The sequence below is a fragment of the Panulirus ornatus genome, chromosome 31 (assembly GCF_036320965.1).
Source record: "Panulirus ornatus isolate Po-2019 chromosome 31, ASM3632096v1, whole genome shotgun sequence".
NCBI classification, from domain to species: Eukaryota; Metazoa; Arthropoda; class Malacostraca; order Decapoda; family Palinuridae; genus Panulirus; species Panulirus ornatus.
Window position 1 is genome coordinate 13,261,462 of NC_092254.1, and position 12,550 is coordinate 13,274,011.

The 12,550-nt window shown below is 39.7% G+C and overlaps 1 protein-coding gene across 6 annotated transcripts in view; it reads right to left on the bottom strand.

The window, feature by feature from the left end:
* Positions 1–5,354: 5,354 nt before the first annotated feature.
* Positions 5,355–12,550, bottom strand: part of LOC139758835 (reticulon-4-interacting protein 1 homolog, mitochondrial-like) — a 399,554-nt gene continuing 392,358 nt past the window's right edge. For 4 of the 6 annotated variants that reach the window (XM_071680684.1, XM_071680685.1, XM_071680682.1 and 1 more), the window contains exons 11-12: positions 9,545–9,582; positions 5,355–9,229 (exon numbers count right to left, since the gene is read on the bottom strand). In XM_071680684.1, coding sequence (XP_071536785.1) covers positions 9,216–9,229; positions 9,545–9,582 — 52 coding nt within the window. In that variant the 3' untranslated portion in view covers positions 5,355–9,215. The remainder of the gene's footprint in view (positions 9,230–9,544; positions 9,583–12,550) is intronic. The other 2 variants (XR_011714952.1, XM_071680686.1) reach the window with 2 other exon arrangements.

Genomic DNA, 12,550 nt, shown 5'->3' on the forward strand with positions numbered 1-12,550 from the left:
CGAGGCGTGGGCTATGGATAGAGTTGTGCGCAGGAGGGTGGATGTGCTGGTAATGAGATGTTTGAGGACAATGTGTGGTGTGAGGTGGTTTGATCGAGTAAGTAATGTAAGGGTAAGAGAGATGTGTGGAAATAAAAAGAGTGTGGTTGAGAGAGCAGAAGAGGGTCTTTTGAAATGGTTTGGGCACATGGAGAGAATAAGTGAGGAAAGATTGACCAAGAGGATATATGTGTCGGAGGTGGAGGGAACGAGGAGAAGTGGGAGACCAAATTGGAGGTGGAAAGATGGAGTGAAAAAGATTTTGTGTGATCGGGGCCTGAACATGCAGGAGGGTGAAAGGAGGGCAAGGAATAGAGTGAATTGGATCAATGTGGTATACCGGGGTTGACGTGCTGTCAGTGGATTGAATCAGGGCATGTGAAGCGTCTGGGGTAAACCATGGAAAGTTGTGTGGGGCCTGGATGTGGAAAGGGAGCTGTGGTTTCGGGCATTATTGCATGACAGCTAGAGACTAAGTGTGAACGAATGGGGCCTTTGTTGTCTTTTCCTAGCGCTACCTCACACACATGAGGGGGGAGGGGGATGGTATTCCATGTGTGGCGAGGTGTCGATGGGAATGAATAAAGGCAGACAGTGTGAAGTGTGTGCATGGGTATATATGTATGTGTCTGTGTGTGTATATATATGTGTACATTGAGATGTATAGGTATGTATATTTGCGTGTGTGGACGTGTACGTATATACATTGTGTATGAGGGTGGGTTGGGCCATTTCTTTCGTCTGTTTCCTTGCGCTACCTCGCAAACGCGGGAGACAGCGACAAAGCAAAATAAATAAAATAAATAAATAATAATAATAATAATTATAATAATAATGATGATAACAATAATAATACAAAATACTTTACAAAATTCGCTACCTTACTGATCATTATAAACAAGCCTATTTTTCTGCAAGGGGTATGATGGACGTGAACACTTATCATCATGCTGTTGCCATTCTGGTTCTCTTCTATCAGAGGAACTACATTGACTCTCCATTCCAAAACTTACACTACCTTGCCAGTTTGTCCCAAGATCCCAGGGTAGGAGAGATTTTGATGCATCTGAGAAAGGTTTAGATTACAGTAAGGCACCAGATTGGGAAACTAGGCGATGGCGACAATGAAGAAAAGGAGGGTCCTATCCAAATAGTTTTGTCAGGCTGAACACTAAGACTGTAAGGAGTATAAGAAGCATGTGAATAAGAAATCTTCAGAGAAACTTTTGGCTAATGGTTCAGCATGTTCTTTGTGGATGGGCCAAACCACTCCACTCATCAAGTCTGCCATAGCCACTTATACTAAAGCAGTGTTGTCTAGCTGCACTATAAATAAAGGTATAGACTTAAGCATATATCAAGAGAAACTTCCCAAGTATATGCAACTCACAGTTCACTAGGACATCACCTCCCCACTATCCCATACAAGAAATCTAACCCAACTACACCTAGCAAGAGAATCACAGTCATAAGGGACTACAAGGTTTCATGATGATGTACAACGAGTGTACTGGTGATGCATGGGGAAAAGTGACTCTACACCTTGACTCCTCTTATGCTCCCTCAGCCAAAGCCAAGATGAAATCAAATTTAGTTGCACCTGCAATTTTCTATTGTTTTTTTTTTTTTTTTATTATACTTTGTCGATGTCTCCCGCGTTTGCGAGGTAGCGCAAGGAAACAGACGAAAGAAATGGCCCAACCCCCCCCCCATACACATGTATATACATACATCCACACACGCAAATATACATACCTACACAGCTTTCCATGGTTTACCCCAGATGCTTCACATGCCTTGATTCAATCCACTGACAGCACGTCAACCCTGGTATACCACATTGCTCCAATTCACTCTATTCCTTGCCCTCCTTTCACCCTCCTGCATATTCAGGCCCCGATCACACAAAATCTTTTTCACTCCATCTTTCCACCTCCAATTTGGTCTCCCACTTCTCCACCTCCGACACATATATCCTCTTGGTCAATCTTTCCTCACTCATTCTCTCCATGTGCCCAAACCACTTCAAAACACCCTCTTCTGCTCTCTCAACCACGCTCTTTTTTTTCCACACATCTCTCTTACCCTTACGTTACTCACTCGAACAAACCACCTCACACCACACATTGTCCTCAAACATCTCATTTCCAGCACATCCATCCTCCTGCGCACAACTCTATCCATAGCCCACGCCTCGCAACCATACAACATTGTTGGAACCACTATTCCTTCAAACATACCCATTTTTGCTTTCCGAGATAATGTTCTCGACTTCCACACATTCTTCAAGGCCCCCAGAATTTTCGCCCCCTCCCCCACCCTACGATCCACTTCCGCTTCCATGGTTCCATCCGCTGCCAGATCCACTCCCAGATATCTAAAACACTTCACTTCCTCCAGTTTTTCTCCATTCAAACTCACCTCCCAATTGACTTGACCCTCAACCCTACTGTACCTAATAACCTTGCTCTTATTCACATTTACTCTTAACTTTCTTCTTCCACACACTTTACCAAACTCAGTCACCAGCTTCTGCAGTTTCTCACATGAATCAGCCACCAGCGCTGTATCATCAGCGAACAACAACTGACTCACTTCCCAAGCTCTCTCATCCCCAACAGACTTCATACTTGCCCCTATTTCCAAAACTCTTGCATTTACCTCCCTAACAACCCCATCCATAAACAAATTAAACAACCATGGAGACATCACACACCCCTGCCGCAAACCTACATTCACTGAGAACCAATCACTTTCCTCTCTTCCTACACGTACACATGCCTTACATCCTCGATAAAAACTTTTCATTGCTTCTAACAACTTTCCTCCCACACCATATATTCTTAATACCTTCCACAGAGCATCTCTATCAACTCTATCATATGCCTTCTCCAGATCCATAAATGCTACATACAAATCCAAATTATGTACACTGATAAAATTATTAAACTAAGAGGGTCTTATTTTCATATTTTGACACTTGGATTTGTAGTGAATTACTATGCTGTAAACTGTGTGAGTTCCACTTTCTTACTTTGCTGCTTTCAATTATGATTGCAAAGAAATATTGTACAGCTAGTTATGAAAGCAAGTTTCTTACAACCAGAGCAGGATAGCCAGAGTAAGATTTCCTTTAAATACCACAGCCACTGTTCAGAGTTGAATCCAGAATACTCTATTGATGAAGCCGATGAACTTAAAAATTAGGACAAACCCAATTGTAATTTCAGTGGAAGATGAAAATATCCATCAACACATGAGGCATTTGGACGATCACTAGGAGATGTATAAAAGAAAGTGGCACGAGGTCAAGAGAAAGGCACAAGAGGTGAAAAAGAGGGCAAATGAGAGTTGGGGTGAGAATCATTAAATTTCAGGGAGAATAAAGAGATGTTTTGGAAGGAAGGAACATCGGTGGAGGGGACAAATGGGGAGGTGATAACAAGTAGTGATGAAGTGAGAAGGAGATGGAGTGAGTATTTTGAGGGTTTGTTGAATGTGTTTGAGGATAGAGTGGCAGATACAGGGTGTTTTGGTCATGGTGGTGTGCAAAGTGAGAGGGTTAGAGAGAATGGTTTGGTAAAGAGAGAAGAGGTAGTGAAAGCTTTGCGGAAGAAGAATGCCGGCGGGTTTGGATGGTATTACAGTGGAACTAAAAAAAAAAAGGGGGTGACGGTGTTGTTGATGGTTGGTAAGGATATTCAATGTATGTATGGACAATGGTGAAGTGCCTGTGGATTGGCGGAATGCATGCATAGTGCCATAGTACAAAGGCAAAGGGGATAAAGGTGCATGTTCAAATTACAGAGGCATAAGGTTGTTGAGTATGCCTGGGAAAATCATATGGAAGGGTATTGATTGAGAGGGTAAGGGGATGTACAGAGCATCAGATTGGGGAAGAGCAGTGTGGTTTCAGAAGTGGTAGAGGATGTGTGGATCAGTTGTTTGCTTTAACGAATGTAAGTGAGAAATACTTAGAAAAAACAGAAGGATTTGTATGTAGCATTTATGGATCTGGAGAAGGCATATGATAGGGTGGATAGAGATGCTTTGTGGAGGATTTTAAGAGTAAATGGTGTGGGAGGTAAGTTGCTAGAAGCAGTGAAAAGTTTTTACCAAGGATGTAAGGCATGTGTACAAGTAGGAAATGAGGAAAGTGATTGGTTGCCAGGGAATGTCGGTTTGCAGCAGGGGTGTGTGATGTCTCCATGGTTGTTTAATTTGTTTATGGATGGGGTGGTTAGGGAGATGAAGGCAAGAGTTTTGGAGAGAGGGGCAAGTATGCAGTCTGTTGTAAATGAGAGGGCTTGGGAAGTGAGTCAGTTGCTTACTGATGATACAGTGCTGTTGGCTGATTCAGGTGAGAAACTACAGAAGTTGGTGACTGAGTTTGGTGAAGTGTGTGAAAGAAAGTTGAGAGTAAAAGTGAATAAGAGCAAGGTTATGAGGTTCAGTGAAGTGTTTTAAATATCTGGGAGTGGACTTGGCAGCAGATGGAACAATGGAAGCGGAAGTGAGTCATAGGATGGGGGAAGGGGTGAAGATTCTGTGAGCGTTGAATTGTGTGTGGAAGGTGAGAACGTTATCTCAGAGAGCAAAAATGGGTATGTTTGAAGGAATAATGATTCCAAAAATGTCCTATGGTTGTGAGGCATGGGCTACAGATAGGGTTGTGCGGAGGAGGGTGGATGTGCTGGAAATGAAATGTTTGAGAACAATATGTGGTGTTGGTATTTTGATGAGTAAGTAATGAAAGGGTATGAGAGATAAGTGGTAATAAAAAGAGTGTTGTTGAGAGAGCAGAAGAGGGTGTATAGAAATGGTTTGGTCACATGGAGAGAATGAGTGAGAAAAGATTGACAAAGAGAATATATGTGTCAGAGGTGGAGGGAATGAGACGTGGGAGACCAAACTGGAGCTGGAAGGATGGAGTGAAAAAGATTTTGAGTGATTGGGGCCTGAACATACAGAAGGGTGAAAGAAGTGCAAGGAATAGAGTGAACTGGAACAATGTGGTATACCGGGGTTGATGTGCTCTCAATGGAATGAACCAGGGCATGTAAAGCACCTAGGGTAAACCATGGATAGTTTTGTGGGGTGTGGATGTGGAAAGGTAGCTGTGGTTTCAGTGCATAACACATGACAGCTAGTGACTGAGTGTGAATGAATGTGGCCTTTGTTGTCTTTTCCTAGCACTACCTTGTGCACGTGCAGGGGGAGGGGGGATGCAGGACTGATCCCCATACAGAAAAAATCTCCACTTGGCACCCTGCTCTGTTCCTTCGTTTGGAAAAGTAACTTGGGAAAGTAAAACTGGAGGGGAGGATTTCCAGCCCCCCTCTCCCACCCCTTTTTATCGCCTTCTATGACACACAGGGAATACGTGGGAAGTATTCTTTCTCCCCTATCCCTAAGACAATACTACTACTTCTACTATTACTAATAACAATAATAATTCCCAGGGATAGGGGAAAAAGAATATTGCCTATGAACTCCCTGTGTGTCGTAAAAGGCAACTAAAAGGGGAGGAAGCAGGGGTCTGAAAATCCTCCCTTCCAGTTTGTACTTTTCAAAATGAAGAAACAGAGAAGGGGCACCAAGTGGGGATTTGCCCTCTTAGGCTCTGTTCTTAAAGCAATCTCACTAATGCAGGAAATGGCAAAAAAAAATAAAAACAAGGATGTGAGGCATAGGATATAGAAAAGGCTGTGCAGAGGATGGTGGATGTGTTGGAAATGAAATGTTAGAGGACAATGTGTTTTGTGAGGTGGGATGACTGAGTAAGCAATGAAACGGCACGAGAAAGGTGTGGTTATAAAATGAGTGTGGACAAGAGAACTGAAGAGGGTGTGCTGAAATGGTTTTGACATATCAAGAGAATGAGTGAGGAAAGGTTTACAAAGAAAGGGGTGACCAAATTGGAGATGAAAGGATGGAGTCAAAAAGATTCTGAGTGACAGGCACCTGAACATGCAAGAGGGTAAAAGGCATGCGCATGGGATATCTTGTTGCGATATACATGAGTCGACATGCTGTCAATGGACTGACCCAAGGAATGTGAAGCATCCAAGGTAAAAACCACAGGAAGGTCTGTGGGGCCTGGTTTTGGATAAGAAGCTGTGGTTTTGATGCATTATACATCAGAGCTAGATAATGGATGTATGCAGATGTGGCCTTTCTTCATTTGTTCCTGATGCTACTTCACTAACACAGGAAATGGCAATCAAGTAAGAAGAAAAAAATAATAATCATAATAATATAAATGCCCTACTTACTGATCTATGTGTAAGGTAGATACTGGTCCTGTATAAAAAGTCCATTTGGCTTGATGTCATAGTCATTATTTACCCTTTTGGTATTTATTTATCTATTAATCATACTTAACCGCCGTTTTCCACATTGGCAAGGTAGCGCAAGGAAACAAACGAGGACTGGCCCAACCCACCCACATACACGTGTATATACATAAACGCCCGCACACGCACATATACATACATATACATTTCACCATATACATACATATACATACATAGACATATACATATATACATATGTACATATTCATACTTGCTGCCTTCATCCATTCCTGTCGCCACCCCGCCACACATGAAATAGCATCCCACCCCTCCCCCTCTAGCGAGGGAGCACCAGGAACAGACAAAAAGGCCACATTTGTTCACACTCAGTCCCTAGCTGCCATGTGCAATGCACCGAAACCACACCTCCCTTTCCACATCCAGGCCCCACAGACCTTCACATGGTTTACCCCAGACACTTCACATGCCCTGGCTCAATCCATTGACAGCACATCAACCCTGGTATACCACATTGTTCCAATTCACTCTATTCCTTATACGCCTTTCACCTTCCTGTATGTTCAGGCCCCTATCGCTCAAAATCTTTTTCACCCCATCCTTACACCTCCAAATTGGTCTCCCGCTTCTTCTTCCCTCCACCTCTGACACATACATCCTCTTGGTCAATCTTTCCTCACTCATTCTCTCCATGAGTCCATATCATTTCAACATACCCTCTTCTGCTCTCTCAACCACACTCTTTTTATTACCCCACATCTCTCTTACCCTTTCTTTACTTACTCGATCAAACCACCTCACACCACATATTGTCCTCAAAAATTTCATTTCCAACACATCCACCCTCCTCTGCACAACCCTATCTACAGCCCATGCCTTGCAACCATGTAACATTGTTGGAACCACTATTCCTTCAATCACCCATTTTTGCTCTCTGAGATAATGTTCTTGCCTTCCACACATTCTTCAACACTCCCAGAACCTTCGCACCCTCTCCCACCCTGTGAATCACTTCCTCTTCTATGGTTCCATCCGCTGCTAAGTCCACTCCCAGATATCTAAAACACTTCAATTTCTCCAGTTTTTCTCCATTCAAACTTACCTCTCAATTAACTTGTCCCTCAACCTTACTGAACCTAATAATCTTGCTCTTATTCACATTTACTCCCAACTTTCTTCTTTCACACACTTCACCAAAGTCCACCACCAACTTCTGCAGTTTCTCACCCGAATCAGCCACCAGCATTGAATCATCAATGAACAAGTGACTCACTTCCCAAGCCCTTTCATCCACAACAGACTGCATCCTTGCCACTCTCTCTCACTCTCCAAAACACTTGCATTCACCTCCTTAACCACCCCATTCATAAACAAATTAAACAACCATGGAGACATCACACACCCATGCTGCAAACCGGCATTCACTCGGAACTAATCACTTTCCTCTCTTCCTACTCATACACGTGCCTTACATCCTTGGTAAAAACTTTTCACTGCTTCTAGCACATTACTCCCACACCATATACTAGGTTGCCATTCATAGTATGCTGTTTCATGACAGTAAATTAACATCCATTGTACCTTTTGGTATTATGGATGTTACTGTCACGAAACAGGGTACAATGAATGGCAACCTATAAACTTATTTCCCAATGCAAGTTAAATTCCACATGCACTGTAGTCTCTGCTAGTTGTCTATATATGGTAAACTAACAAAAGGAGCTGCCTGGAGGCCTTAGTTACCTGCTGATGTCCATGGTGGGTAGTTTTGCACTTTCTCTCATGGCTTGCTACATCTATGGCATCCACTGCTGCTTGTAGCATCCATCAATGTCCCAATTCTTTGTTTTAGGTAATCTGGTAAATCATGCGTTTTTCCTAGATCACGGATGCTCAACTCTTAATTCATACGAAATAATATTGGTTTGATAATTAATGAGCACATAATCATTTACATAAAAAAAGCATATTTGAGTATTTAGGTTTGTCCAAGCGTTAATAATGTATCTTTCCTATACTACGAATAGTTGTCTAAATTCATGAGAAAAATAATTATGGATTTTATATTTCAGTGCACCTTTTCTTGAATAAAAAAAAATTCTGCTGTTGTTTGTGCAAAGTGCAGGCTAAAAAAATATATTTTCACCAAAAATGGTTGATGATAACTGGAATAATGTCCTCCCAAAATTTTCAATGTTTGCTATTTTGGGGATTTTGTTGTTCATTAGTGTTCTACTGAACACATAACAGTTAATATTTTACGGAATATGATGTTTACACATTGTGAACCAACAACACCTTAGAGAAAACTACACTTTAAAACTACTTTAATGCCATGATCAATGAAGTACATTCTCATGAAAAGTCTTCTGAAGTAGCACTGCTATCAATATTTTAGGATTTTTTTGCTGTTTACTGCACAACAGAGGGCAATTTTCTAGAGGAGGATTTCCATAATCACAGGAATTAAGAACCAGGAAGTATGAGCACAGCTCAGGTGAGTAAAGGGTAAATTGTTGCATGACATCATAAACAAGCTACTTCAAAGTAACACCTAAGAAGCTCATTGCCCAAATTGAGGAAGTGACGTGGTCAATTCTAACACATTTCAAAATCATTCACATACCGTATTCCTTCAGGGTACATTGTTCAATCAATATTCAAATTATAAAGTCTAAAAGTCATCTAAGTAATACTACAAGAATGTGACATTTTTATAAAAATATAACCTGAATGGTAATTCCATTGCACTATATGTTACTTTTCTTAAGGAATATGTACTGACAGGGTGATTTCAATCTTCTGAAGAATTACAAAACTGGACTGGCTATCAGTTTCATAAAGAACCTTCCATTCGAGATGCTAGTGGTCTTGCCCTGAAGAGAAAAGATATTTCATTAGTATCCAAAAGACACTTCATAATATATTGTTACGATGTGACAAAGATAAATCAATAACAGCCTGAAAGACAATGACCAGCCTGACACTGAAAATCTCATGTCAAGACCAAGCCTAAGCTCTGTAGATTGTCTCTCTTATGGTCATGTAATAAAAACATATCAATCATGAAAATGTAAGTTAATGCAGTAAGCTATATTTCTAGAATATGTAATAACAATTTCAATTCTAAATCATTTGTTCAACTGTTATTAAAGGAGACCCATAAGAAAAATTACTAATGATATACTTACAAAAAGCCATTCCTAAATTTCTAACTGGGGTGTTAATACTGCAATGAGAAATGTATAAAATGTTAGTGATCCAGCCTTAAAGTATAACCAGGAGAGGTTCAATGGACATGTTAATCAAAGAGAAAACCTAACTATAAAATATATCACAAAAACTCACAATTCTGGCTGAACACAAGATCTTGTTTGATGGATATAATGTACAGTAAAAACTTCTAACTCTTGCTGGAAGACATTAGTAAATACTATAATAATTGCTACAAAAGCTTAGTATAAAAATCTAGATTCACCTATGAGGATTTTTAGTTAGTACCTTAACCCCTTAATGTCCCAATGAGTCATACTTTCCAACCTTCAAAAGTCACATTCATGTTTAAAAAATGTAATTAACTTTACAATATCATAGGATTATTTTGCATCCACAGTAATAACAAGTAAAAGATTAGCAGATTGCAGTGATAAGGTTTGAATGTTAAGGAGATGGCACTGCACACTGCACACATGCTACAAGTTTTGGTGAGCTCTTTCGTGAGAATACAAATGCAATTTAGCCACAAAACACAGCCCATGTGGAGTAGACCCATCCCACTCCATAAAAAATCCTTCAAAATAAGTCTAAGTCTCATCAAAAATAACATGTTAACACTAGGAATATACACAATAAAATGTCAGAGTTAGAGGTAACATCATTTGAAGGTCATTACAATATGACTGCCATTACTGAATCTTGGTTCAATATCAACAAATATGCAATATGCAATTCCAGGGTACACTCTTTCAAATGAGATTAGGGGAAACAAAGTATGTGGTAGTGTCTTCCTCTCTGTTTAAGTTCATTCAAATCCCATGGTAAAAAAATGTTGTAGCCACTGAGAACACCAACTTTGTTTTTGTAGAAATTAAGAATAAACTTCATATGAAAATAACAGTATAGCTAATTTATGGGCCCACCTCACAGACACCAGATGTAAACAAAAGACCTTATGATCGGTTAGCAGAAATTTGTAAAGAACAAGATCTTTTCAAAGCAGGAGATTTTAACATAACAGTATCTAAATGGGATGGAGACCCTTTCTATCTGCTTCAGGCGTGGACTCTACCTAAATTTGCTTGATAGCGCCCTAATCCAATTAGTCAACAAACTCCTTATGATAAGAGTATTTCAGATTTAGCCCTTATTACAAATGGAGATCTTGTTCACAATGTTAAAGTCAGAGATACATCTGGTTAAAGTGATCACTGACAATCTATTCTTTTTTACACTTTTCTATCCAGTCATGGACAAAAGTCCACATAAAAGCAGCAAAAAAAAAAAAAAAAAAAAAAAAAAATGGGAAAAAGAAGAAATTAAGTTGCTTTTAACACTGTGTGTAATATTGGTTAATATGACAGTCGCTAAAAACATATGATCTTAAATGTGCAAACAATAATGATCTTTGCATTCCTCCTTGACAGACAAATCTGGGATGACATGGTCAGTGAAAACAACATGAACGTACCTTAAAACCTTAAAAGCAGTAGAAAAAACATGTGCAAATGCATAGAAGAAGGTCTTCTTTTAAAATGAAGCCAAGGGGATGAAACAGTGAAATTAAATTGCGTCTATTGTCTAAGAAAGTAGCTCATTAGAAACCGAGAGAGATCAACAAACAATATGACAGATAAAGTTATGTGAATTTGTGCATAGAAAGTAAGAGAGTTATATTACAAAGTAAATGTCAATATGAAATGCACATTGCTAAAAATAGCTAAATAAGCCCAATGGAGTTTAACAGTAATGTCAGAAGCAAGAAAGTCACTAACTAGTATGCTAGTCCATTAATTACGGGAAATGGTGACTTGCTTAAAGACAATGAACTCACAGCAAAAATCTTGTGCGGCTTTTTGCATCTGTATTTATGACAAAAGACAAACCAAGTCCTGAATCCAGTTTCACTGATAAGAGAAGAATGTTCTGCAACAAAATGACATAAAAGCTGAAGACATACTATAAGCAATATACAGAATGAAAATAAATAAAACTAAAGGCCCTACTAGGTTTTATCTGAGGATGAAAAAGAGGCAAAAAATGAGATGGTTAAGCTCTTGATTGCTCTTTTCAGTACGTTATTTACTACAGGAAAAGTTCCAGTGAATGGAAGTTAAAGAAAATAACACTGATATCTAAGAAAGATAACAAGTCACGGCCTGGAAATTATCCTCCAATTAGCTTAACATCAGGATTTGGAAAACTAATGGAAACCATCATTCAAGATAGCACTGTAAACCATTTAAAGGGCCACCACTTACTAAATAATTCTCAGCATGGTTTTTCACTTAAACTCCTCATGTCTGACATATCTCCTTGACTTTTTATATGATATAAATCAATACGGTGAAAGTAGAGCAGTTGATGTCATCTATCTAAATTTTCATAATACATTCAGTAAGGTCCCACATCAAAGGTTACTAGCAAAAAATGAAGTCACAAGGCACTGATGGAGAGATAGGAAATTGGCTGAATGGTCATAAACAAGAGTTATGATTAATGGTCAACCCTCAGAATAGTTAGATATAACAAGTGGTACCATAAGGATTAGTCATGAGACCAGTTCTCTTTTCTCATATATATATCAATGATATTGATAATGGGTGTTCTGCCAAATATCAAAATTCGCTGATGATGTTAAGCTAGGAAATAAACTGAAATGAGAAAAGAGTGGTAGGAGTAAGTGAGCTTGGAAATGAGACATAAGTGAAGTAATACCAGGAGGTATTGAGTGTATAAAGGCAAATGGTGAGAACAGTATAAATGAAGCAAGAGTAATGGGTGAGGATTGAGAGGTATTTAGGGAAGCAATGCTGGCATGTGTGATAGATGCACATGGCATGATACTGGTGAGAGCTTGGCAGATTAGAATGGGGAGTGAGTGGTGAGATGAAGAAGTAAAGTTTCAAGTGATTGAGAAAAGAGAGGTATTTGGGCAGCACTTACAAGGAAGGAGCACTGATGATTAGGGGATGTATAAG